The sequence below is a fragment of the Hippocampus guttulatus genome, chromosome 16, assembly GCF_054856545.1.
Source record: "Hippocampus guttulatus isolate MCC_2025c chromosome 16, RoL_Hgut_1.0, whole genome shotgun sequence".
Classification (NCBI taxonomy): Eukaryota; Metazoa; Chordata; class Actinopteri; order Syngnathiformes; family Syngnathidae; genus Hippocampus; species Hippocampus guttulatus.
In genome coordinates, this window is record NC_141276.1 from 6,538,329 (window position 1) to 6,563,961 (window position 25,633).

The following is a 25,633-nucleotide window of genomic DNA, read 5'->3' on the forward strand; positions in this document are numbered from 1 at the left end:
AGAGTTGCAAAAAAAGAAACTTCCGTGAAATATTCTTAATTTGTGCGGACCATCGAGATGCACCTCACCAATGCGACTTCCTCGTCGCTCTGCATGATGCTATGGCGGGAAGCAGTTGCCATGCTGTGCGCTGTTGCGTCACTTCCATCATAATTTAATAAATTTCATGCATCACCCCGTTATAAATTTAAAAAAAAACAACATCGGGCTTCAAATGGACTTCTCATGGTCGTCCATTCATTCTCCCGGCAGTTATGCTCTTCTGGCTGCTAATGAGAGCCCCAGCATCATATCTAAGAAATTCCTAATCATAATTATTTTTTCAAAGGCGGTGCGATCCTAATGAGCGATGCAAATGCACGGCCTGTATGGGGGAGAAAAAAAACAAAACAAAAATGCTATGACAGATATATAGCATGCCTTACTGTGGAAAGATACAACAGTGCCATCTAGTGAGAGCTTTCAAATCGCCTCCACTATGAATATGGGTTACTTATTTTAATACAGCACAGCGCAAAATTACTTTACAAACAACATTACGAGAAATATTTTTATATGTATACCTAATATTATGTGACATTAATATCAATTACGACGTAAGCGTATGAACGACACATTTAACTTTGAAATGTGCTTCAGATTTATTTCGTTCCGAACCAAGAGAATATCTTTAATGCAAAAATTGTGAATAGAGACACGCAGAACAATAATGCTGATGATGATTCTTACCTGAAAGGCACCCAAGACAAATGCTTCCTCCAAAATGTAGCTTAAAACCAACTAAAAGAATGTATGAAGACAATTAAGAGCAACGCACTAACAATAATTAGCGTCTTTTACTTGTCTATCACGCTATTTAAAAAAAAAAAAATCTTAACTTGAAAGGTTAAATAAGACAATAGTGGTCATGCTGCTTCTGAAGTGTATCTTACATAAATACAAGTCACTGCTTGCGCTCCCTTTTGTGACTACATTGTTTGCTATGTGTGCAAGGTCATTTAAAAAAAAAATCTACTATAAAGCGGAACATTAAAGTACATAAACAACTGTAATAAATTACATGTAGTAGAAAAACACAGCAAAGGGAACTACGATGTCCTTGCTTTTCAGGTTGGGCGACGGCCATTCGTCCGCGATGGTCTGCTGTCAGCCAACAAATGAAAACAACACTAGGTGTCACTCCGTTCTCTTCTCACACAAAGAGGTCCAATATTCGATTCGGAGCCAATGTGTCACAGCGTGTTCTTGTACCGAGACGCTGAGAAGTCAACAGAAAAACAATCGCTGCATGTTTTTCCTAAGTGGCAAACCGTGTGGAACACATTGTTAGCACCGTGCTTTTGCTAATTTGGGACTACACTTCTAAAAGCCAACCAAATCCCCCCCCCCCCGACTTCCTCGATCCGCTTTCTGGTCCTGCCCATCAGCGCTGTTGCATGTTCGTGAAGGCTCCCCATAGGGATGAACTGCCTATTGTTTTTTTTTTTCTTTTTTTGTTTTTTTTCCTCTTCTTTTTGCTCTCGCATGCGTGTGGTGTGTCATTTATGGAGCGAGATGGAGACGTAAGACGTCGGGATGTAGCCTTCGTCCCCGTTGCTCCTGCGGACGCGTGTCCAACCGTCGCCTTTGTCTTCCTCCACCACGGCCAGCACCTCTCCTTCCTGCATGGCGATGGTGCCTTCGCTGGCGCCTGCAAACGTGGTCACAACATTGCATTGATTGAAAAATGATTGCCCCCAACTGCAATGCTGTTCAGCTCATCAAATTTCTTTCATGTATTTCCGTCAAGGTTATTCATTTATAAATGTACAGATTTTTTTTTTTAATGACAATTGTTTCTATTTATTATTATTGAATAATTGGTGACTCTCTTCTTATGCTGGTCGTCTTTTATTATGAAAGTCTGACGTTTGACAGGATGTCAAGGCGATGTTGCCCTAATACCGAGCCTATTGGGAAGCTTGTTATCTGAGACTTAATCATTTGATATTCTCTTTTAAAATCGACAAAAAATTGCAGATTTCTTTGGGGGGGGGGGGCTTTATCGGTGGCTGATATCGGCCCCCTTCACGAGCATCCGATACCTTGAAATAAGGCCGCTATTGGCCGACACCAGGTATCGCCCATCCCTAACCGGTATGCCAAGAGATAAAATAACCTTTATTTGTTCCACACTGGGGAAATTTGCAGTGTACACCAGCAAAATTGGGGGTGGGGACAAAGTGTTTCATTGCACAAAATAAATGTTTCAGAAATGAACTATACACAGTGCAATATAATTTTTTAAAAATTGTATCATTTATTTATTTTTTTAATGTTTTTTAATGTATTTATTTTATATATTTTATATAATTATTCCAAAAATAATTAATTAAATAAATTGGTTTTTAAAAAATTATTTTTAATATTTCCATCCATCTTCTGATCCGCTTATCCTCACAAGGGTCGCGGGACGCGCTGAAGCCTATCCCGGCTGTCTTTGGGTCAGTAAGCGCTAACCTGTCGACCACCGGGTAAGCAAAACCCAATGCCAGCAACATACCGGGAAAGTTATACATGGCGGTGCAGTTCCCAATAGGCGCCGCCAGTTCCTCATCCTCAAAGTCATCATCAAACTCGGCGTAGATGGCATGGGAGGCGGCGTCGGGCGTGCTTCCGTCGGAGTGAGCGCCATCCGGGCTGCGGAGAAAACACGCACACACACCCACACAGGTGTGTAAGGGAAATCGCAATGGGGAAAAACAGCGATGTGAGGAAGATGCGAGTCACCTGAGCGGTTCGTGAGTGTCGCTGTTGTTGAAGGAGTGCGATTTGTATCGTGGTGTGTCGCCTCGACCTCCTGCATCAGCCAGCCACGTCTGGAAAATGGAATAGTATGGTTCTCAGAGGATACTACTTCAAAAAAATTTGATATAACATATTCTGACTTTATCACTGGACATGAACAACATACGAATATTGGAGTAACTGCACGTTTTAGGCAAATAGAAATTGAATGGGCTTCATTATTTTCTGCCTTCAATCTAAAACAAAACAAAAGGAAAGCATTAAACGTAATTACTTCTGAAGTCTCAATACAATGGATGATCTTTTGAGCGAGATTTATTTTTTATTTTTTGGTATACGATGCATTAATCTGTATTGTACTGGTCTGCATCACTCACTTTCTCTTTAAACACCGACGTAAACGTCATCTTAACAATTGCCACATCCGACCCGTAAAAGAGGAGGCATTTATTTGAGGTGTGGCATTTCATTACTCAATCACACAGTCATTTAATTTCCGTTTTTTATTTTAGAGGATTAAAAAAAAAAAAGGCACTTATACGTTAGACAAGGAGTGCCGTTAACAAGTTGATTTGCAACGTCGCCATGATCACGGAATGGCCGTGGGGTGCTACGAACCTCCTGCGGGTGAACTACCTAGCGCCTGCTCCCTTCAAACCAAAAGGCTTCATTTCATCTCTCAGTGGCCTACTCCCAAATACTTCATGGTCAAATGAATAATTCACGGCGCGGCCGCTCGACCTATTACTGGGCAAAAGAAATAAGAAGAGCCCGGAAATCAGCATTACCTCATACTTGTTTTGCTCCCCCCTGAGACGTTCGATATTCAGATTCGTCTGATTGATTTGGGGCGCGAGGCTGGCGGCGTCTCCCAGATCTGGATTTTTCTCATAAACACTCTTCATCTTCCCCAGGGCCTCACTGACAGCCAGACAGAGAGAGAGAGAGAGAGAGAGAGAATTTTTGGAGTTTCACTCACACAATGCCATTGTGTCACGACTCCGCGAATACTCCGTCCACTTCGAGCCACCAGGGAGGCTCGAATGGAGATGAATGGGACACACGCGCACACACACACACACACACACACACACACACACACACACACACACACACACACACACACACAAACCTCTGATCTATTTCCTTCTGCAACTTTCGGCCGGTTTCCTCCAGTTTCTCGTGCAGCTTCTTCCTGCGCTGCTCCGGAGGGAGGTGGGTGAAGTCCTCGGTGACCGCGGGCTGTGAAAAGGTCACAGGAAAATCGACTTGAAGGCCGCAGAAATGTACGGAAAAAAACAAGCCCCAAAAGAAAGAAAGAGGGGGGGGGGGGGGAGAACAAACACCAAGTCTCGCATTTGAGTTCAGCTCACTTCGCCCAAAAAAAAAAAAAAAAAAAATTGTTTCGTCACAGTTGGTCACGTGTTAGGGTCACACTGGAAAAAAAAGTCATAACTTATATTTTTAAGACAAAATAACAGTTTTTAAAAATATATATTGATGTGGTGATAGCACAAGAATAAAGGACATTTTCTTGTAAAATTACTTTCACCTTAAAAATATATTTTTTAAATTGTTCATAAATATTTCACCGTATTCTCATGAAGGTACAACTTAAACCGAGGCAAGAAAATTTCTTTTTGTTTATTTACAGTGTGGCCCTAATACTCTTTTGCTTTTCATTGGAAACATAATTCAAAGTCATCAGCAATATTTTCTTGTCATGCCCAATAGTGAGCTGAAGCCCAAAGTCACCCCCCCACCCCCGTGATTGCGTGACACTCTTTTAACTGCTGCCTTTGTTACCCTCGACTCAAAGAGTTAATTGGGCCACACTGACTCGCACAAAATAATACCACAGGGGGGAAAAAAGAAAAAAACAGGATGACAGACGCCATCTTGAAGTTGTCAGATTATTAGACTAAAGCCACAGATTGAAAAGGATACAGCAGTGAAGACTGACATCGTACGTTCCTTTTTTTTTTTCTCTCTCTCTCATTAAATTGCAACTTTTATCCTGGAATTCCATGACTTTTTCCTCAACGTTGTTCCTGCAGCATTAGGAGTGTTGAATTTTTTCCCTCTCCCCTGTAGCCAGTGTGGCCCTAACACTCCTTTGTCATGTTTCTCGGTGCAAAAAAATAATAAATAAAATAAAATCAAATAAAAGGCGCAATTTCCTTTGAGCGTGACCAACTATGTCTCCTCTCATCCACCAACAAGCGACCACCTTTTCAATGCAAAAAAATAAATAACTAAATAACAGCATACCAGCTGCAGTGGTTTGCCCTCGAGCAGTTGAGAGTCAGATTAGTTTGTTTTTTTAAAATCATAATTAAATGAGCATTTGCATGGGGAAAGTGGCCGCTTTGAGTCACCCGCTTCGCATAACCCGCGCCATGAATTGCGCTCCATATTACCGGAATCCTCTGGGGCGTGAACTTCTGAAGGGGAAGGAAGCAGAATATGTATTGGAACGCATATTTAGTTCTTGTCAAAAGAGGTGGTGACCCTCGGCAAATGACGTGTGTGATGCGAATAACATTCCATTTCCCGCACACGACACACATTCAAACAAAAGCATGAAAAGACCTCCAACTCAACTAAAGCGGCGCTTTAAGGTGGCTCTCCTTTCGGGAGGGACTCACCGATCTCCTGAGTGTGCGGAAGGACGAGATTCTGGGTTTGACTGTCTTATTGATCTCCTTCAAACAGTACGACAGGGGGTCCCGGCCAAACTTGGGGGACGGGGGTCCATTAACGGGCGAGGGGGCGGGAGGGGTGAGGAAAGGTGGGAGCGTGGAAGGAGAGAGCTGGAAAGAAGCCGGGGGTGGGGGAACAGCATGAGGCAGGCGGGGTCGATGTACAGCAGGAAGGAGGCAGAGGCAAAAGGGGTGGGAGGATGGAGGGGTGGGAGAAGGAAGGGGGGTGGGGGGGGGGCAAAAAGACAAACAAGGATGACAAGAGAAAGAAAAAGACACGGTCAACAACTTGGAAGCACAACACAAAGCGAGAAGACACAACATTGAGCCCCGACAACATGACAGCAAACACACGCAGGCACGCACGGGGGCCCTTTTGGGCTCCATACACATATTGAAATTTTAAAAAATTAAATTAAATTAAAAAAGAACAGGAAAGCAAGCAGCACCCCAACGATGCAGAAGCAGCAGTCCAACACTTGCAGTTACACTCAGTTACCACCAGAGGCTGAATTCATCTCCATTCGGTCAGATTATATTTTTTATTTTGCTTATTTCACATTGAGTTCACTGGGAAGGCACGATACAGTGCCTCGTGTTTGGTGTATATTTATACACTTAATCCATCAGTATTGATGATCAAATTAATTGATCATTGGTTTGGATCCTTGGAATGTCAGCCTCTCAACAGTAACTACTACCTGATTTCTATCGTGCTCCACGTCAGCAGATTATCTAAGTGTTGAATCAAAAGAAATCATTTGCAAAACCCCGCTTTTATTTTGGAAAACAATGAACAACGTTTTTACCCATTTCCTGACAAGCTGAATTCATCTGTTTGCGCATTTTCTGCACTGTCAATCTGAAATAAAGTCCTGTTTTTTTAACCAATAAAGGGATATAATTTTTTTTAAATGTTTTTTTTAATCATCCAATTCAGCAACAAAATAATCATTAGTTGCAGCCCTGCCCTACAGTATCATCTCTCCAGTTTAGTTGACTCATGATTCTCTCCCAGGTGGCAGCATTTCCAATATGAACAGCCACGTTCTGCCAGAATATGAATCACATCAATCAATCAATAGCCGTCAAATTGAAAGATAAGAACTAGCCATTAATCCGAGGAACTAAAAAGGCGTGCGTGTTGAACATGGCTGTACATTTAACCAACACAGGACGCCCTTTAGTCTCCGTCTAAATCGAAAAACCTAAAAGAGGCCTCTGAGAGTCTGAGAATTCAGACGCTTGAAGTGGAGGTGCCCGTTTCCCTCGAGACTACGAACAGGAGAGGAGGGGTTGGTGCTCTCAAGGCTCCATCCCTTCAAGTGAGCCTGCTATTCATCAGGCCGTGGGGCCTGATTGGGACAGCATGACTGATGACACACACACACACACACACACACACACACACACACACACACACACACACGCACACGCACACGCACGGCCGAGCACAGTCCGGGAAGACATGCTGAGGGGGAGAGCGGCGTTGAACAAGCAAAACAAGGAATAGAGACGGGGAGGAGGGGGGTCATTTAATGTTATGAATGGAAGGCAGGGAGGAAGGGGGGGCACGTGGTGCGGGTGGCGGTTGACTACTCATGTGACCGGCTGAACACCTTTTAGGAGTGAGCGACTGCCCGTGGCTCTTTGCTGAGAATTAAGAAAATGCCTGCACCGTGATGCCGTTCCACTCCACTGCTGTAGGTGGCGGTCATGCGTATTAGAGCGTCAGCGCCAACTCTCGTACAGTCTGTCGGTCCGGATGCAAGTGAACCCTAAGAGTGGAGGCTGAAGATAAATTGTTCAACCTGCACCAAATTTGTACCATGTGGGGTTTTCTGTTTTTTTTTTTGGAATTTTTTTTTTTTATGTTTGGTGGCCAATGTAGCTTATACAAGCTCTATGAATAACAAAAAGCGTGCTTTTGGCACTTGCCGGCGGTAACTCAAAAGCGGCAATTGACCCTGATTCCCGTTTTACTGACCGGGCAAATAACATTGCGGCTTGTCCTCACAATGCTTGCGATTGTAGCCACAAGGATAATGGAAGCAGTGTATTTGTGGATGCCTGTGGAGGGGAAAAACTTCAATGTTGTTCGGTGCCCTGCGCTGCTGAAAGCACAAGCGCAGCACAACGCTTGACTGCCGGTTGACCCGTGAGCAGGGAGGATGGGTTTGAAAGGGGCGAGGGGTGGGGTGGGGGCTCACTCATGCAGGGGGGTGTTCTAGAAACACTCCATGGGGTGCACTAGGGTATAATGACAAACAAAAAAAAAATCAAGATGCATGCTGTGGAGCTTTAGAGGGAGTTTAAGGTCCGTCCTGGTTCGGCCCACCATGCATGGAGCCACCCGCTAGTTGACTGCTGCGCTACTGCATTCCTGTTTTGTATCTACAGGAGCATCTCGATAAATTAGAATATCGGAGCAAAGCTCTTTTTTTTTCTGGAGTTCCGTTCGAAAACAGAGCAAAAGCCCAATTCCTACCCAAGTCATGACCACACTGCAATAAATGGATGAGTTTCGCACAATATTCAAATTCATACAGTCACGTCACGCAACGATGACATGCAAAATCTTACCTTCGACTTTTTGCTGAAAAGCCAAAAGTTTTTGCCTCGGTTCTTGCCCAAAAGGTCAATGGAGGCCTTGGGCGTCCCCAGACTACTGTCTGACGATGCTCGATTGATGCCTTGACTGTAGTCCTCGAATTCCACATCGCCCGGACGCTCAAAGCCCGACTTGTTCTGCTCGATGACCACCAAGGTGTCCTGAAAACGCGCCGTGCGAGAGACGATCGGCTGTTATCCTGCGGCGCTTGTTTCGAATCAATACAAAGCGTAAGCGACTCACATTTTTCTCATTGACGTTCGTGCCGGCTTTGGTGATGCCATCCAGGCACTTGCCGATGATGGGCATCACCTGCTTCTCTGTGTCCGAGAACAAAATGTAGCCCTGCGCCAACTTCCGCATCCGCCGCTCGTCCAGTTCTTGCATTTTCTAGTGCACGCGTGCGGTTTTACTGCATATTGACTCCAATCGACATCTTTTGTGAGATGAATACCACTCGTGACTGTTGCGCATATTCCAAATGACTTACATTAAAGATGAGCGGCATGTCGGTGAAATAGAACTGCTTCTGTTCCTTGTTGAACTTTTGAAGCTGAGCGGCGTAATCGTTCTTGCACTCCTCGGCGGTGTGCGCTCGCATGTGAGCTTGTTGCTTGGCCTTTTCCGAGAGAGGACACAAAGAAAGACGCAGAAAACCTGAGAATGGACATTCAATTCATGGCGCCTAAATCAACCCCGCCCCTCCTTAGTTTTCACCTTTTCTACATCCGCCTTGGTGGCATTGATGTCCTGATCCGTCTTTTCCGCGCTCTGCGCCGCACGCTCTGCCTCTCGCCATTCCCGCTCAAAGCGTTTTTTACTCTGGAAAGACGGAAAGCACGGAGGAGGAACGTTCGTGATGCGAGCACGGTTGATTCCAAAACGCACGGACTGGAGTGAAGACTCTGATTTCCTATTTTTTTTTTTGAAAGGACATCATATGGACTAAGCCTTTGAGTCTTATAATGCGCCGTTTCCTTGAGCGTAGCTCCATCTAGTGGAGGCATTGTAGATTGCGTCTTATAAAGCGGTGCGCCCAATGTATGAAAAAAAATTACAAAATACAGTAGGCCATTCATTGAAGGTGCGCCTCATAATCCAGTGCGCCTTTTAGTGTGGTAAATACGGTACTTTTTATTTTTCCTTTTTAATCCTCGTGTTGTGTTTCAAAGGTCAACGGAACCGGCTGCAGGCAATTCGAATGTGATTTTTAAATCGACATTTTTCACAAACATACAAGGTGTTTCATATCAACTGTAAATATTAAGAGAATTTTTTTTTTATTCTTATGACGTTTTTATGATACTTTTGGGGGTTATTAACTTTCTTGATTGCCTTCGGGACGTCATGTCATTCGACTGTGGGTTCAATTTTACACCTCCCATTCATGCATAGACAACCCAAGACCACACTTACAGTTTCGAGTTGCTTGTTGGTGCTCTCCAATGCCTGCTGGGCCTTCTTGGCCTCCATCAGATACTGCAGACAGTTATAAAAATAGAATCAGCGAGGTGGGAAGGAAGGATTGGGGTTGCGGGGGTGGGAGGGGAGTTTTCATGTGACAGGAGGGGGAGACGGTCGCGGGTAAGCGCGGGGTAAATGGTGACAACACGATGGAAAAAATAAATAAATAAAATAAAAATGGAAAAAAGGACAAATGCCAGCATGTCTGCCTGAGACGTCTCGTCTGCTGTCACGTCTGATAATCCGATGAGACGGGAGCCAAGGAATGACTCCGCGACGAGAGACGCCACGTCACTGCACATCCAGTTTGGCTTCAATGAACCTCCAGAATGACGCACGTCAACCGCACCAGATATCTCCGTGCCGTGGGGTTGCTTAAGTATTGGAACACATCTACGGGAAGTTAACCTTCTCAATAATTTTTTTTAAAAACATTTGCACACAAGCTCTGTTCTAGTTCCTCCGAAAAATTCTATTGTCAATAATTGTACAACTCACTCACGAGGGAAACTAACGAATTGAATCAATCACTTTGATTGCTTCATGAATCAATGAGGAGGTGTGTCCCAATACTTTTGTCGACATATCCTGCAAGCCGCACTTCCCAGAGGCCCTATTTCGTATGTGATCGCCAAAATGACCTTTTGAGCATAAGACAAGACCCCGAACACACGCTCGCCTTTCGCGCCGAACATCATGAAGACGACCACAAGGTGTCGTTAACGCGCCGACGTTGAATTGACTCGGAATCCGCGCAGCCCGCCTTTTCTCAGCTCACCGACTTGCGCTCCTGCTTGAGCTCCTGCAGGTACTTGGTGAGGTCGGCGCAAATGTTCATCAGCATGTTCTCGGCCACCAGCTCCCTCTGGCCCGCGTAGTCGTTCATCTCGTTCAAGATGTCCATAAACGACTGGTAGCTGGTGAGCCTGACCGTTGCGGGGAGGAAATGGGGGATCAGGAACACGGCCAGGGCGGTTTGAGATAAGAGAACGCGGTGCACACGCTCAAAGGGAAGCCGTGAAAGAGTTTTGCGATGGTTTTGTTCCACGTTCAAACTCATGACAGCAAGTTAGTTATATCGGACATACTCTATATCAATGTGTGTGCGTGTCTGTGTGTGTCCACAAATTTGAAATTGAAATCACATTTTACACTAAGTGCAATCCACAAAGTGCATTAATAATTACCTTATTTTCCGGACTATAAATCACAGTTTTTTTTTATAGTTTGGCCGGGGGTGTGACTTATACTCTGGAGCGATTTATATGTGAAATTATTAACACATGATTATGTCATTTCACGTGTGATTTTCAGATTTAACCACAAGAGGCCGCTCTAGACCTGTGTTGATAAAACCACGATGAGTCTGATGTAAGCGATGTAGAAGTGGAAGCGCTGCATCTTCTACCTCCGGAGTTGGTGGACTTGTTTTAAAGTGACACAGAGGATGAAGATTTCATTGGATTTAGTGATTTGGAGTGACATTGATGGTTTGGTGAACTTGTTAGCATGTTCTTTATGCTATAGTTATCTGAATAACTCTTAATATGTTACTTAAACATACCAGGCGCGTTCTCAGTTTGTTGTTGATGCGTCATGTAAGGTTAGCATATCGTACACTTATTCAGCGTGTTGTTTTCTATTTTATTTTAATTTTAAATTGCCTTTCAAGATGGCATGTATGTTCTTGGTGTTGGATTTTATCAAATAAATTTCCCCCCAAAATGCGATTTATACTCCAGTGCAACTTTGTTTTGTTTTTTTACTCTTTATTATTCATTTTATGGCTGGTGCAACTCATACTCAGGAGCGACTTATAGTTTGGAAAGTACTGTAATACTATTTTACAATTTTAGTGGAATAAGATTGTTGGACCGCTGAGTATGCGACATTCAAAATGGACTGCACTTTGTTTTTTCGCTCACCTGCCGTCTGGCTCATCTTTGCCGATGCGTTTTAGATTAAATTTCTTTGAAAGGTTCCTGAGAAAAGAAATAAAAGTGCATTAAAAAAACAACAACAACAATGTGAAGAAATCTTAGCGTTTTTTGTTGTTGTTTTTTTCCTATCACATTACTTCTTAATCAATTCTCTTGCACTCAGAATATTTTCAAAGGGGGCACCGGCCACATACTCAAAACCACCGAGATGTGCTCCAATACTTCTGTCCAATTATGTAACATTGCATATACAGTGCCATGGACATTTGGGGTCAATGAAAGTAAAAGTCGAATGACATCATGCAGAAACTCATCAACTGCCCACAACAACCACAGTATACTATTTATAAAAAAAAAAAGTCCTCTTCCTGGTGCTGCTCTTCCTCTGACCATATCCTGCGTGTCATGTGCCCGTCTGCTCCCACTTCCTCAGCGAGTGGGAGCAGCGAGCACAAGGAGGGAGCAGTGGGACTGCAGCTGGAGAATGAGGCCAGTGTGTTCCGATAAGAGTCATGAGACTAGACAAACATGCCATAAACAGCCCTTTCAGATGTGAACACACACACGCACACACACACACACACACACACACACACACTTAGAACCAATGATTTAGAAGAAGGACAAGGCCCACCTCAGCTGCTTGGCATAGTTCTGCTCGATCTCTGTTCTCTCCTTCACAAATTTCACATACTTCTCCACCAGCTCTATCCCGGAGTGCGTGTGCTTCTCGATGACGTCACATCGGTCCTTAAAAATAAAATAATAATAATCATTTAAATAGAGCACCAGGGACCGATTAGGGAAAACGAAGACGCTGCAGGATGTGAATCATGTTCAGATAATGCTGCGCCGGCTGGAATGCCGTCAAGAATCTTGCTTTCATGTCGCATGGTAGACATTCCCACCGCGTGTAGCAAAGTAGCGTTGTTACAGTCAAACGCGCCAATAAACTCCTTGTATCAGATTCCCTTCAGAAAATTTCCCGACGTGTTCCAAAGTCTGCTGCAATTTGCAGGTTCGTGGCCGCATGTCGAGCCAAACTCATTCGGGCACATCCTCGCGTCCATTTCAACGGCAGCATTCCCAAATGTCCAAATAGTTGCCATTTATAGAGAAAGCAACCATATTTGGTCACTTGGAACCTCGATAACATGGACACCGCCCAAGTCGCGAGGACACACGAGATTCATGTGAGGGAGGGAAAGGCCTGGACGTTAATGGCAGAATAATACAAACATAATTAACTACACAATGTAGATATCGTTATTATAATGTACATTCTCGTATAATGATAAAAAATGTGTGCTACTAAAGCAAAAAAAAAAAAAGTGGTTCCAAAAAAAAAATTCCTGGAGTTTCAGGCATCAGCCTTTTTTAAAAATCTTAAAGCTGATAAGAGATCAATTTAAAACTGGGTTAATTTCTCGGAACTGTTTTTTTTTTTATATTCCTTTTATTGATGTCATTTGATGACATTTTTGTTGAACATTTTTCAGTAATATTTCAGCACTGGAAAACTCGATTTACTGAAGAAAACTTTCAGGAGCTAGGTTTTCACATTACTTAAGACATTCTGACCACCGCGGAAGCGCCATGAACTCTTTGCTCGAATTTTAAAATGCTTTTAAAAAAGGAAAAAAACAAAAGTTTTCTCTACTAGAATATGTTTTACGCAACCCTACTTGTCCAAACACGGCCTTCTGATTCAAATTGTATTGGTGGAATATGAGTTAAGCAGTAAAACCAACCCTTTTTTTTTTGTGCAGCTCAGGGGGGGGGGGGGGGGGGGGGCGGCCATTTTGCCTCTTGCTGTCGACTGAAAATGACATCACAGTTGCTCAGGCCTCAGGTCACGACCCAAACATGGCCCAGCTTCCAAAAAGCAAGTTGAGCCGCGACTGGTCATTACCCAAGGTGCATCCGGTTCCACAATAACACAACTAAGACGCTCAACGTGACCTTTGTAAACTCATCGGATTATATTGTGATCACATTACGGTGATGAGGCCGACGCTCATTGAATGCGGCCATTTATGACGCATAACAACAAATTGATGACAAATGTAGCCTAAAATAAGGCTGCGTTTCATCTCTGCCTGGTGGAAATGGAGTTCCATCATCAAAGGGGGCATGCTCAGACAAGCCGATCATGAGTGGGTGACGAGATCGCCGATGCCCCCCAGGTTTCATTTGCGCTGCGTGATTGGATTGAGAAGGTGGGCGGGAAATTGAATAACAGGGGGGGGGGGGGGGCCTGACAAGTTAGGCCAAGCCCTTCTCCACCCTTCGGCAGATGACATTTTGACTAATTACAGAACAGAGTAAAAGGTTAAAGACTGGCGTTAAAAACAAAAAGGTCATCTGATTGGCCGCGACGTTTGTTCAAAACGCCCCACTGAGGTAATCCCGCACCACGCTACGGAAGAGTGTACCGCTTTACTGGGAGGTCTAAAAATTAAAATGGTAAAAATAAAAGGCGGCTACTCGTGCGGATGATCCGTAATGCGCAAAATGTTTGTGTCAGCTGACCGGTCCGCCTGAAGCTATCAGCATAAAATATCAACACGTGGTGCGATTTATTCATTGTCCAAGTAATTATGTTGTCGGAAACATTTCTGGACAACAGGGCCACATTATTGTGTGTCACAATTTGATATTTTGAAGTGAAAGCTCGGGCGTTTCAACACATTTCACAGCATATTCAGGAGCCGGTTCAAGGATGTGGTTTTGAGGGAGAGTCGGTCTGCCAATTTACAGGTGTCAAAAAATTCTGCCTTTACAAACATAATACTGCGCAGCTTTACTTCAAGCTCCTTGTCGCAAATCATCAGTCCACATTGAAATGGATGGAAATGCCATTAATGTGTTCCACTTCAAAAAAATGTGACAAGGAAAATTGTATTTAGCGCTGGGCAATGTTGAAAAAAAAAACCCTACTAATTATTTTTCATGATTATTGAAATGAAACACAATTATTGACTGATTTCAAAACTTAGGATTTATTCAAATACCGAAATGCAACGTGAACTATAACTTCCAAGAGCAAGCACAACATAAATTAGTTACAAAGTCATATTTCCCCACAAATTTCCCCAGTGTGGAACAAATAAAGGTTATCTTATCTTATCTTATTACAATAAAAGCCAATGCAAAGAATGAGACAAACTTGAGAGTGCTGTATAGCGAGACGACAAAAGTTTCGCCCAATCGATGAGGTCACTCAGAGTTCATTCACGGAGGGCAACAAGCCCATATCGATCCTCACTCACGTGACTTAGCATTGATTGCGATTGTGATTGCTCAAGTACAAAACTATTAGCGTGACAATTATCTCGCAAGTCGCCTGAGCAGCTGAACAGGACGTGATGCTCTGTATCCATCCCCCCCTACTAAAGGCCCTCTTAGCGCTCAGGAGTATGTTAGCGCGAGCGGCCGCACTGGTTTTGCACACCGCACGCCTTTAAATAGCAGCGGGATTAAGTGAGATCAGTGGACAGATGCCAGACAAGTGACTGTCGAGGTAAACATTCATAGAACCGGTGACGGGGGAAACCTCCACGGTGGAACGCAATGCATTCGATGACGCCGGTTCACTTCCGAGTCGTTCTTCAAAACCAATTTTCCTGTTGCCGATCAATGTAGTGAATTGATTTTTGCCATCAGGAAACCTCAAACTCTACATACTGACTATTGCTATTGAAGTGTAAAAATATATTAGCCAGTAGGATAACATCAAAATAAAGTCAAAGCTAATCACAACACAATAATACATGTCGACAAATAACATAAACTCACTGGCATATATTCTTTATCCTCTGCAGAAAATGGCTAACACGACTCATATTGCAGCTTAAGGAGTCACTGATTTAGGACTGCTGACTAGCTTAATGCTAAAACACAATGCAAAATACCACAGACAAGCTAATGGATAGCATCTATGATCACAATGTTATAACCTTTTAGCAAGGCACAATGGACGGGCATTCGACGCTGGCCATAGGGACCAAGCCTGACTGTGAATAGAAAAAAAATAAATCGCAAATAATTGACACTCACTGTAATGGATTGCCATACCCCCCCCCCCAAAAAAAATAGCAGGTGACGGAGAACACTGAAAATAAGTGGAGTAAAGAACGTCCTCTTCACACTGCCGCTCCCACCGTCCAATCGAAGCAGGGCAAAACTAATTAGGCTGTTGCACAAGCAAGCAGAACAGAAAAAGGGACGGGAAACGTGGCCCGAGGGGGGGAAACCGCTGAAATGAGGCTGCGGCCTCCCAAGTCTTTATCTCTTCAATGCAATTCAGCCTGTCAGAGAATGTGCATGCGCAAGTTGCCTCCATGACGTCACTCACGTATGCGCTTACTATTTGTTCGACTCGTTGTGGCGATGTCTAACAAGCTGCGAATAGCTGCAGCGGGTTGATGCTGACGGAACCGATTACGTGACCGCCAGCTGAAAGAATGCACTTTGTGGACTAAGTGTGGAAAAAATGGTATTAAAAAAAATAAAATAAGTGTGGCAACATAGCACTCAGGGCAAGAGAAACCGTGCCTATTAAGTGCTTTGCGGCCATGTGTGTCACAGTTTTAGGCCCTGTTGAGTAGGAAATGGAAACAGGGCATGAAAAGCGTTGTGATTTAAATGACTCCGCTACTTTCAAGATGCGAGCCATCGTTCTGCTGATAGTCAATTTTTGGGGTTTGTTTTTTGTTTTTTTTTGCTCTGACTTACGAGCGCAGAATTCAGATACAAGGGTTGTATGGTGTCAGTGACTCAATGTCACAATAATCAGCCATGTGATGCTATTAGCGAACAATTCCTCAAAAAGGCTTTGAGCTTTTTATCGCCACTCCCAGTTCAAGTTTACGATCAAAAGAAACGCGAAACAAAGACAATTGCGTCTTATGCAATTAAAACAACCACATAGCTGAGCCTTTCAGTCGACGAGTTAACCGCTAATGCTAAATAGCAATGTTTGAAGCATTTAACCAACGGATTGCAATTTCTTTGATCGCAACACATGAGGACAGACATTCGAACAATACTCCCATTTGTTCTTTATCCTCTATGTGGAACGGATAATATTAGTATCGTACTGATGAACTGAGAGAAGAGTTCAGGCGCTTCAAGGAACAGTAGATTCGTTTGTCTGCTTTTTTTCTGCCCCTGGGTGGCTAAGGCCAACAAACCAGGAGCAGCAGCGCCATGACCATTTAGTTGACGCCGTGTGAATTGACCCACATGACTTAAGATGAAAGACGGGTTACACGACAGACTTGTTGCCGGTAGACAACCAGACGGCCATTCGCATTGAACCCATGCTGAATCCACAGAAGCGACTGAATAAATACACTTCGAGGCGATACGTGTTTCATTTTTGCATCTAACAGCGGTGAACTTATTTTTACACTTTTATGACAGTTAAGCACGTATCATTCACGGCGTCCACTCGCCTTCAGTGAGTATCACTCTCTCCACTTCCTTCATTGATACATCAAGGGGTCAGAACATTGGAGGGCTGAACAGTTAATCAAATTAAAACAGGCGTCGCAATGCTAAACCACATATTTGTGTAAATTATTGTTGCAATCTGACAATTTTGTAAAGTTGTCATAGCGACGCCTAATAGAGTGCAAGTTAAAGCTCTAACCTACAAAACCAAATTAATTATGTAAAATAAATCTTATATTGTTAATTGTCACACAAGTTAATTTATTGCTTGTGTGTGTGACAAAAATATGTCAAGAAGACCTTGAAAAAGAATCTCCTTTCAAATTGCAATCATAATGTTGAGGGGGGGAAATAATTCAGATTTATTATGTTTTTAATTGTCAGCTCTAGCAAAACAAGTGGATAGCTTCATTATACGGCAGTTAACCTATTTTGTACATTGAATCAAGGTTTCATGATGGTTTACAACCGGACTGTGTTGCCAGTTTCCACTTTATTCAAAACATTCAAAAACAGTACAGTGCACAATCACCGTTGTGAATTGTTTTAGTGTGTGCCATAAACCTCAAAGCAGCAAGTAGGATGTCTACCAGCCCAGAATTACAATTATTATTGAACAATTCATTTACGACCACGTAAGCTTCCGCCATTGTGAATGAAAATGGTGAAACCAAATGGTTAACGCACGCGAATGCGATTTACAGTCGGCGTCCAAATAAAGGTTGTTTTCAAATCAAAATAAAACTGTGCGTGCGGTGTCATCACTATGGAAGCCAAGTGTCAACAAGGAAACAACACAGTATTCCCGGTGGCTGCAACGTAACCCCTGCGGGATACCATGTAGGCGCATGCACGAAGTAGCTTTTAAGTGTAGAACATTTGAAAGAGGTGACGTGACAACTTTGATGTGGAACCACACTGCAAGTGATGTTCCGACATAACATGAGGGACAACCTGCACGACCTCCTCAGTCCCAATATACCAAAACGGACACGGATTTAGTTTTTGTTTTTTCATCTAGTGTACCGAATAAAACGCCCGTAATCGTGCAAACGTGGACGAACTTGGCCACTCGTTGACAGTGAACGCACCATCCCCAGGAATTAAAGCAAAAAATAGCAGCGAGCGAAACACAACCCAAAAGCGAGCAAAGAGTCCTCCCGGCCGCGTTGCTTATTCGGCAGTGACTCACCCATAGCTCAGTGCCCCAGTCCATGTTGAGCCCGCTGGCCAAGCCCTCTCGACCGCCCTGAATACAAAGAACTTCTCCAAAGTTCTCCGAGTATAATCCCCCAAAGGCGGGCGGAGGAACACTTTCTGCCCGTCGTCGCGCTTCCGCAGGGTCGCTCGCGTCCTTCAACAAGTCACGTAAAACAGTAACATAATTGGCTAATTAGGGCCGTCTGACAGCCGTTCGTCTAGTTCGTCCAAATATTTTTCATAGCGAAGGAAAGAAGGATAAACTCAACTGGGTTTCATATCCGCGTCACTCCCAAATCCTTGCAACCCTTAAAGGGCCAGCGCACACAAGTCTGACTGCAAGACCACGTCCCGCCTGCACCGGCGCGCGCGTCCTCGAACGTGCAGTGCGTTGACTCGTACGTCGGGCGTCACGTGATATCCGGCTCGTAAACGTGTCGGACACAACAGTAGGGACACCTAGTGTCCACTGCTCGCACTAACTCTGTGTTGTTGTTTTTTTTGTCCAATCAGAATTTTACTAACTCAAATCTGTCCAAGGGTTTCACAAACATTTGCGAGCACAACTGAAGGCGACGTAGCAACGGGAGTTTCTTTCACCTGATTGGCTTCAAAGCTAATTTGGCCCTTATGACGTCAACATTAGCCCATGCTCTGATTTGTTGGTCAAAGCAAAACATGACACAGCCAACTCAGCAGAATGTTGGGCGCTTTTTTCCATTTGTTTTTTTGAATATGCAGACGTAATGGAACTGCCAATGTGGAGTAAACATTTTTGACCTTGCATTTACTTAAAAAAAAAAACTATAATTTTGGGGGGGCTGTGTTTTTTATCATTATTTTTTTTAATTATCAGAAGGGGTTGATTTTTTTATTTTTGGGGGAATAATTGTCATTAAAAAAAATCCATATTTGATAAGTAGTGATTCCGACCTGACGTACGTGGCATCGTCTATTTTTATGTTGTCAATTTGCAGTGGTGTAATGCTACATTGTGAAAACTTGATAACCGTATTATTTCAGTGTGCTTTTTAAATGGGAATAGGCAGCACAGTGAAGCAACCTTTATTGAGCCAAGGTACAAATTTTACATAAGAAAAATCGCACGCCTCCCCACCCCCAAAAAATAAGGAAAATAAACATGATTACGTCTCAATTTGAGTCTCAAATCTGAACCCGTTCAGTTGATCGCAGAGCTCGTGTAGTCAGAGGAATTCATGAATGATTTTGTTGAATGAAATGTAAATGCATATTCAAAAATGTCTAACTAAAGTGGTCAAATATTCTAGTTCAAAAGACATTATGTCCCAAAATAAAGCGGGACAATAAATAGAATACACCGACATATTTATTGAGGTACTCACCATGTATTTTCACCTTTTAAAATTTTGATGCATATTTTTCCAATGACTGAACAATTTGTTAGTTTTATGAAAAACAGACCCTCATCACTGCCCGCCACGTCCCGCCTGCCCCAGCCTCAGAACACTGAGGAGTGCATCCCCACTTTGAGAAGCTCATTCGATAGAGGTCCATTTCATGAGAGAGAGAAGTGGATGTATCATCTATGTCGCCAAACTGTTCCTAACATGGCTGTTTCCGAGGGGGATGCTGTCAGACCGGTTCTTGAAACTGTACTGGCCCTGTCGCTTCCTGTTCAAGCAGATAAAGATCACAGCGAGGACCGCAAGCAACACGAGTGCACACGCCGAAATGACTGCCACAAGGACTGGATTGCTTTCGGTGGTCAGAGTGATTTCGGGGATTGGACTGCTTTCGGGGACCGGACCTCTTTTGGGCATCGGGTTGCTTTCGGGGACAGGGCTGCTTTCGGGCACTGGATTGCTTTCGGTGACCGGACTGCTTTCAGGGGAAGGGCTGCTTTCTGGGACCGGACTGCTTTCAGGGACCAGACCTCTTTTGGGCATCGGGCTGCTTTCAGGGACTGGGCTGCTTTTGGGGACTGGATTGCTTTCGGTGACCAGAATGCTTTCAGGGGAAGGGCTGCTTTCGGGGACCGGACTGCTTTCAGGGGAAGGGCTGCTTTCTGGGACCGGACTGCTTTCGGGGACCAGACCTCTTTTGGGCATCGGGCTGCTTTCAGGGACTGGGCTGCTTTTGGTGACTGGATTGCTTTCGGTGACCAGAAAGCTTTCAGGGGAAGGGCTGCTTTCGGGGACCGGACTGCTTTCAGGGAAGTGACTGCTTTCGGGGACCAGCCAGCTATCAGAGACCGGGCTGATTTCGGGCACTGCGAGAGAAACAATATTGAAAGAGACGCAAAAGACTCTAGGCATCCATTTCACAACCGAATTGAATTAGAAAAGACTGAAAGTGCTTACATTCAACTGTGATGTTCATGGAAGAGTCGCGCAGGAAGACTTCAACTGGCTCCAGGTTCAACTCAGCTTGGCAGGTGTAAATTTGGCCGTTTTCGTCTCCGCTCGCCCAAATGGTCAAGGAATCGGAGATGTTGTGCAGGGTCACGTTGATGTCATCCGATGATCGGTCACTAAAGCTGACACTTTTTACAATTTTGTTGCCTCGGAGCCACCTGACGGTCAACTTGTGCACAGGGGCCACGTTGACGATGTCACAAACAAGACTGTAATGGTTGCCCGCCAACATAGGACCAGATTCAAGCTCCACGTAGGCCCTCACATCTGGAATCTCTGTCAATTCAACAAAATGTTCCCATTTCAATCACCTTTTTCCAAAATTCAGATCACGTCGGCGCACCACTCACTGTAAAAAACGATGGGAGGCAGCACATAACATTTAGTCAAGATTGACATTTCAATGTAGCATTGATGTTTGGTGTTCCAGTCTTTCAGAGTGCCATTGACGATGATCAGCACCAATTTCAGAACGTAGTCTTCACGTGATTCGTTCCATAACTTGTCCCAGGTACGACAAATGTTTGTGTCGCAGGATTGGGACCCTGGGTCAATAAACTCCTTAAAGCTGTTATGGTACGAATGTGCTAGAGGGCAGACTGACATGGATACAAACAGCCTGTTAACCGGTGCTTTATATAAGATCATATTTTTATTTCTAAAAGCAGATTTAATATTGTAAGCCACTGTAACATTCGACGAACATTTAGAGCGCGTTCAAATTAAGGGGGAAAATGAATTCAAATCACGCTTCGATTTCAATATATTCCATATAAAAGTTATATGTAACCAAATCAATATTTTTTTTAAAGATTAAACACAAATGTTTGCAATTTAGAAGTTGAATCCCACTTAACTAGGATCAGCCAGTCATCCTTTCGTGAAACACGAGAGAAAGACGACGTACGAGTGTCAGTCACACGTTGAGAATCTCCAGATAAAATGTTCACCTGCAAAACGTTCTGCTTGCCCGGGAGTGACTTCCGCGTGATAAATGTCGAAATACATCCTTTTGCTCGAATGGTTACTGGCGGCTCCACAATAGTAGGCTTGGGTTATGGAGAAATAAGGGATGCCTTTCCACTTCCACCTCCAAAGAATCGGATCCATTGCACAGAAGAGAGCGAAATTTAAATCCCGTTGCTCGAAATCCAGAAGAGCTGGAGAAGAAAAGGTCGACGTTACCCAACGTATTCCACTTTAAGGAGTTGCACTCTAACATGCACACCCGGAAACTCACGCGGCCCGGCAACAACGAAGCCACGCTAGGAAACTTTAGACGCATATCGACTATTGCACACATTCATTTCACAAAAGGGATTGAATCATGAAAAGATTGAGTGGGCTTACATTCAGCCGGGACGCCAATGGAATAGTCGCGGCGGATGACGTCGTATGGCTCCAGGTTCAACTCAGCTTGGCAAGTGTACATTTCTCCGTTTTCTTCTTTGTTCAGAGGAACGGCCTTGGAATCGGAGACGTTAAACTGGGTCACATTGGAATTGCCGATTGAGTACTCATGATAGCTGGCGGTGCCTTCGATTCGGTCGCCTCGCAGCCACCTGATGGTCAAGTTTTGCACCGGGGCCACGTTGATGACATGACAAGTAAGCACGAGACTGTTACCCAGAAACAGACCAAAATCTGAATCAATCGAGACCGTCACATTTGGAATGCCTGCAAATTGAACAAAGTGGTTTTTTTTTCTTTCCATCACATCTCATTTCAATTCACGTCATTGCACTACTCACTGTAAAAAACGATAGGAGGCAGAATGTAACATCTCTCCAAGTGTGGAAAATCATCGTAACGATGATGGGTTGAGCTCCACTCCTCCAATGGTTCACCGGTGGCCATGGTGAGCAGATCTTTTGTGACTTGTCCTCCCCTTGTTTTGTTCCAGAGCGTGTCCCAAACGTGACTAATGTTGCTCTCGCAGTGAATGGACTCTGGGTCATGAGATATTGTCAGGTATTTCGGGAACAAATATTATAGAGGGCAAACTGGCATTGGACAAACGGTGTGTTCATCACTCCATGGCGAAAACATTTGCAATAGGTGATGGTCAGTATTTGTTCATAAATCAATCAATAAAAACACGGTAAAACTGAGTTGGTCCGAACAAAACAATTTTGCTTTGTTGTTAAAAAAATATATATATATATATATATATATATATATATATATATATGGGAATTTAACCCTTTCAGGCTACTACAGCAGACAGCTCATCATGATATCAGGTTACGGGATGCGTGAAAGGGTTAAAAAAAAATTTCACTATGATGCCGATTTAATTGTGCTTGCCTCTGACATGGACTCACTCAGATATTCCACAAATGCAACCACTGTTCGGGTGTTTCTGTTTGTGACCAACAGGTGGCACTGTAGGGGTGCTCCTGTAGTGGCACACCTGTTGGTCACAAACAGAAACACCCGAACAACCACACTCACAAGATGAAAATGTATGACTAATATTTTTGGTCAATGCAGTGTAGCGGGTCGAATGTTCACCTGGTTGACCTGCCACACGCATGAGAGGGGCTTCCATCACAAAAATGGTGAGTGGCATCCTTCTGTCGGAACGCTCGCTGGTGACCATGCAGTTGTAAACCTGGTAGACGTCCGGGCCATCGTAGACATGATGGAAAACCGCATTACAGAAGGGGATGAACTCGGGATCCGGTTGTTCTGAATTTGGAACAGCTGGAGAAGCAAAGGTCAACTTTATTGAAATGACGTGTCATCGAAATAGTCGTCTGATATGAACCATGCAGATCTGGTAAACCGTTGACCAAGGAGTTAAGAAAAGCTTTAACGCATGAAGACAGGATAAAGGTAATAAAAATGAAAGATGGAGGTAGCAAAATAAAAGACATGCAAGAAATTGATGTAAGTGAAAGTGAATTTCGCAATTTCTTTCCCTTTTTTTTTCTACGCTGGATATATGAAGTGTCAAATAAGTGTATGCTCATACTTATGCACTGTTGGAATAAAAAATAAAAAGTACACATATACGTTTTTTGTGTGTCTTTGTGTTTACGTCTGAGATCAAATTTGTTACAGTGAAAAGTCCCCTGTTGTGAAAAATTTCTTGCTGCAAACATGATTTCGTTGTCGAGGAGTTTCACTGGAGTACATATTTGGTCCCTTTTTTACACGTATTGTTAGTGACTCTGCAAAACATGTCGTTTTAAAAGTGCTGGCTTTAGAGAAATACGCACCAATGTCCAATGCATGACTTTTACTCACCATGTAATGCAGCCAAAAGGTGGAAGGTCACCATCATACAAAGCACCATCCTTCCAGGTAACGAAAAAAGAAAACCCTGAAGGCGAAATTAAGAGTTTCACGAAATTTCAGAAGATAGCAATCTTCGGATCTACTCGCTTCTTAATCAGATGAAAGCTCCATGAAGAGTCTCCTTGTCATAATGTCTCGGCCTTCATCAGTTGCATAAACTCACGGGTCAACGCCCTCTTCACAGGAAATCTTAAAAAGGATGCGAGCTGTGAGGCAACCGCCGATGATTCACGGCCTCTTTTTCAAATAAGTTGACATTTTCAGCATTTTTGGAGGAAGGGTGGGGGGACATTTAATTGAGGTTTATATGATAGGAAGCATAAAAACTGAAAATATGAGGCAGGGTCAGGACAATGGGTGAATATCAGTGGAGCATCCGCCGAAGCAGAAGAAAGAAAAAAAGCGGAGGTCAATTGCGCAACGGCATATCAGGCACGTACTGTATGTCCCAAAAAGCAAGAATGGAAATCATGAAGATCGTGAATGAGTTATCACAATGTTCCGTTTTGCACCGAATATAAAGTGGCAAGTATAATAGAATACACACACACAGTTTTTCATCCCGTTTTCAGAAGCTACGAAGGTGTAAAAATGTTTTCTTTAACATCCGATACATCACTGAACACATTTTTATTATGACAAACAATCCCCCCCCCACCCCCTTGCACACCGCCCCTGCTGCCCCAGCCTCAGCAGAATGTGCAGTGAAATCGCCACATTGAGAGCCTCATTAGTTAAATCTACAAGTTGAGTCAAGCGGACTCCTGACGGTCAAGTTTTGCACCGGGGCCACGTTGATGATCTGACAAGTAAGATGGAGAGACTGTCACTGTTGGCCTCCGAATCCATCGAGACCGTCACATCTGGAATGTCTGCAAACTGAACAAAGTGGTGGGTTTTTTTCTTTCCATCACATCTTCTCATTTCAATTCATCTCATTGCACTACTCACTGTAAAAAAACGATAAGAGGCAGAATGTAACATTCCTCCAAGTCTGGCAAATCATTGTAATAATGATGTTCTGAGCTCAACTCCTCCAGTGGGCTGTTGACCACTGTGAGCAGAGCTTCTGTGACTTGTCCTCCCTTTGTTTCGTCCCAAATGTCCCTCTCGCAGTGAACGGACACCGGGTCGAGAGATAATCCCAAGTATTTCGAGTACAAATATTCTGGAGGGCATTGGACAAATAGCGTGTTAATCACTCCATGGCGAAAACAGTAGCAATAGGTGATGGTCTCTATTGGTTCACAAATCAATCAAAAATATGCTAAAATCACTAAGCAAAAAGAACAATTTTGCTTTCTTGTTTAAAAAAAAATAAATGGGAATGCAACCCTTTTAGGGACACGAACATGCAGATCTGGTAAATCGTTGATCATTGCTTTCCATGACACTTTATGGACGAGTAGCACATTTGTATAGCGAGGACCAAAGGGTGGATGTAACTAGTTACAATTACTCCATTACAATTACTAAAGTAACTTTGAATCCATCTGTTTACCTTACACGCCATGTAGAACAGCAATGTTGTGCGCGGTCTCTCTGTGTTTACCTAAAAATGTCGACATTTCAGCCTACAAGAACTCCACTTGGAAGTTGAAAAAACATGGTGCGTTTTTTTTTTTTTTTTTTTTTAACGCAATCCCTGCCTAATAAGACGATGGTACTGTTTTTTGAACCGTGATGATTAATTTGAGGCAATTTTCTGACCTGCTTTATCCTCACAAGGGTTGCGGTAACTAAAGGGTTTAGGTAACTAAAACATAATCCTAA

The 25,633-nt window shown here is 43.5% G+C and overlaps 2 protein-coding genes across 5 annotated transcripts; both read right to left on the reverse strand.

Annotated features, from left to right (window-relative positions):
• Positions 1 to 622: 622 nt before the first annotated feature.
• trip10a (thyroid hormone receptor interactor 10a) lies at positions 623 to 18,509 on the reverse strand. Of its 2 annotated transcripts, XM_086133303.1 has the most exons (16): positions 18,154 to 18,509; positions 12,139 to 12,254; positions 11,490 to 11,546; positions 10,343 to 10,490; positions 9,517 to 9,579; positions 8,818 to 8,922; positions 8,591 to 8,719; positions 8,344 to 8,490; positions 8,073 to 8,261; positions 5,436 to 5,600; positions 5,208 to 5,231; positions 3,920 to 4,029; positions 3,576 to 3,708; positions 2,770 to 2,858; positions 2,543 to 2,679; positions 623 to 1,690 (listed from the first exon to the last, which is right to left on the reverse strand). In XM_086133303.1, exons 1-16 carry the CDS (start codon positions 18,175 to 18,177, stop codon positions 1,539 to 1,541), a joined length of 1,788 nt encoding a protein of 595 aa, XP_085989429.1. In that variant the 5' UTR covers positions 18,178 to 18,509; the 3' UTR covers positions 623 to 1,538. The 2 variants fall into 2 exon arrangements, with proteins under 2 accessions (XP_085989429.1, XP_085989430.1); XM_086133304.1 differs by lacking the exon at positions 5,208 to 5,231 and having other exon boundaries at positions 18,154 to 18,506.
• A 701-nt stretch (positions 18,510 to 19,210) lies between these two features.
• Positions 19,211 to 23,987, reverse strand: LOC147192765 (uncharacterized). Of its 3 annotated transcripts, XM_086133887.1 has the most exons (8): positions 23,810 to 23,987; positions 23,072 to 23,263; positions 22,309 to 22,506; positions 21,908 to 22,234; positions 21,508 to 21,717; positions 20,908 to 21,156; positions 20,504 to 20,833; positions 19,211 to 20,412 (listed from the first exon to the last, which is right to left on the reverse strand). In XM_086133887.1, the coding sequence occupies exons 1-8, from the start codon at positions 23,856 to 23,858 to the stop codon at positions 19,727 to 19,729; spliced, it is 2,241 nt and encodes a 746-aa protein (XP_085990013.1). In that variant the 5' UTR covers positions 23,859 to 23,987; the 3' UTR covers positions 19,211 to 19,726. The 3 variants fall into 3 exon arrangements, with proteins under 3 accessions (XP_085990013.1, XP_085990014.1, XP_085990015.1); XM_086133888.1 differs by lacking the exon at positions 20,908 to 21,156; XM_086133889.1 differs by lacking the exons at positions 23,072 to 23,263; positions 23,810 to 23,987 and having other exon boundaries at positions 21,908 to 22,176; positions 22,309 to 22,421.
• Positions 23,988 to 25,633: the final 1,646 nt, after the last annotated feature.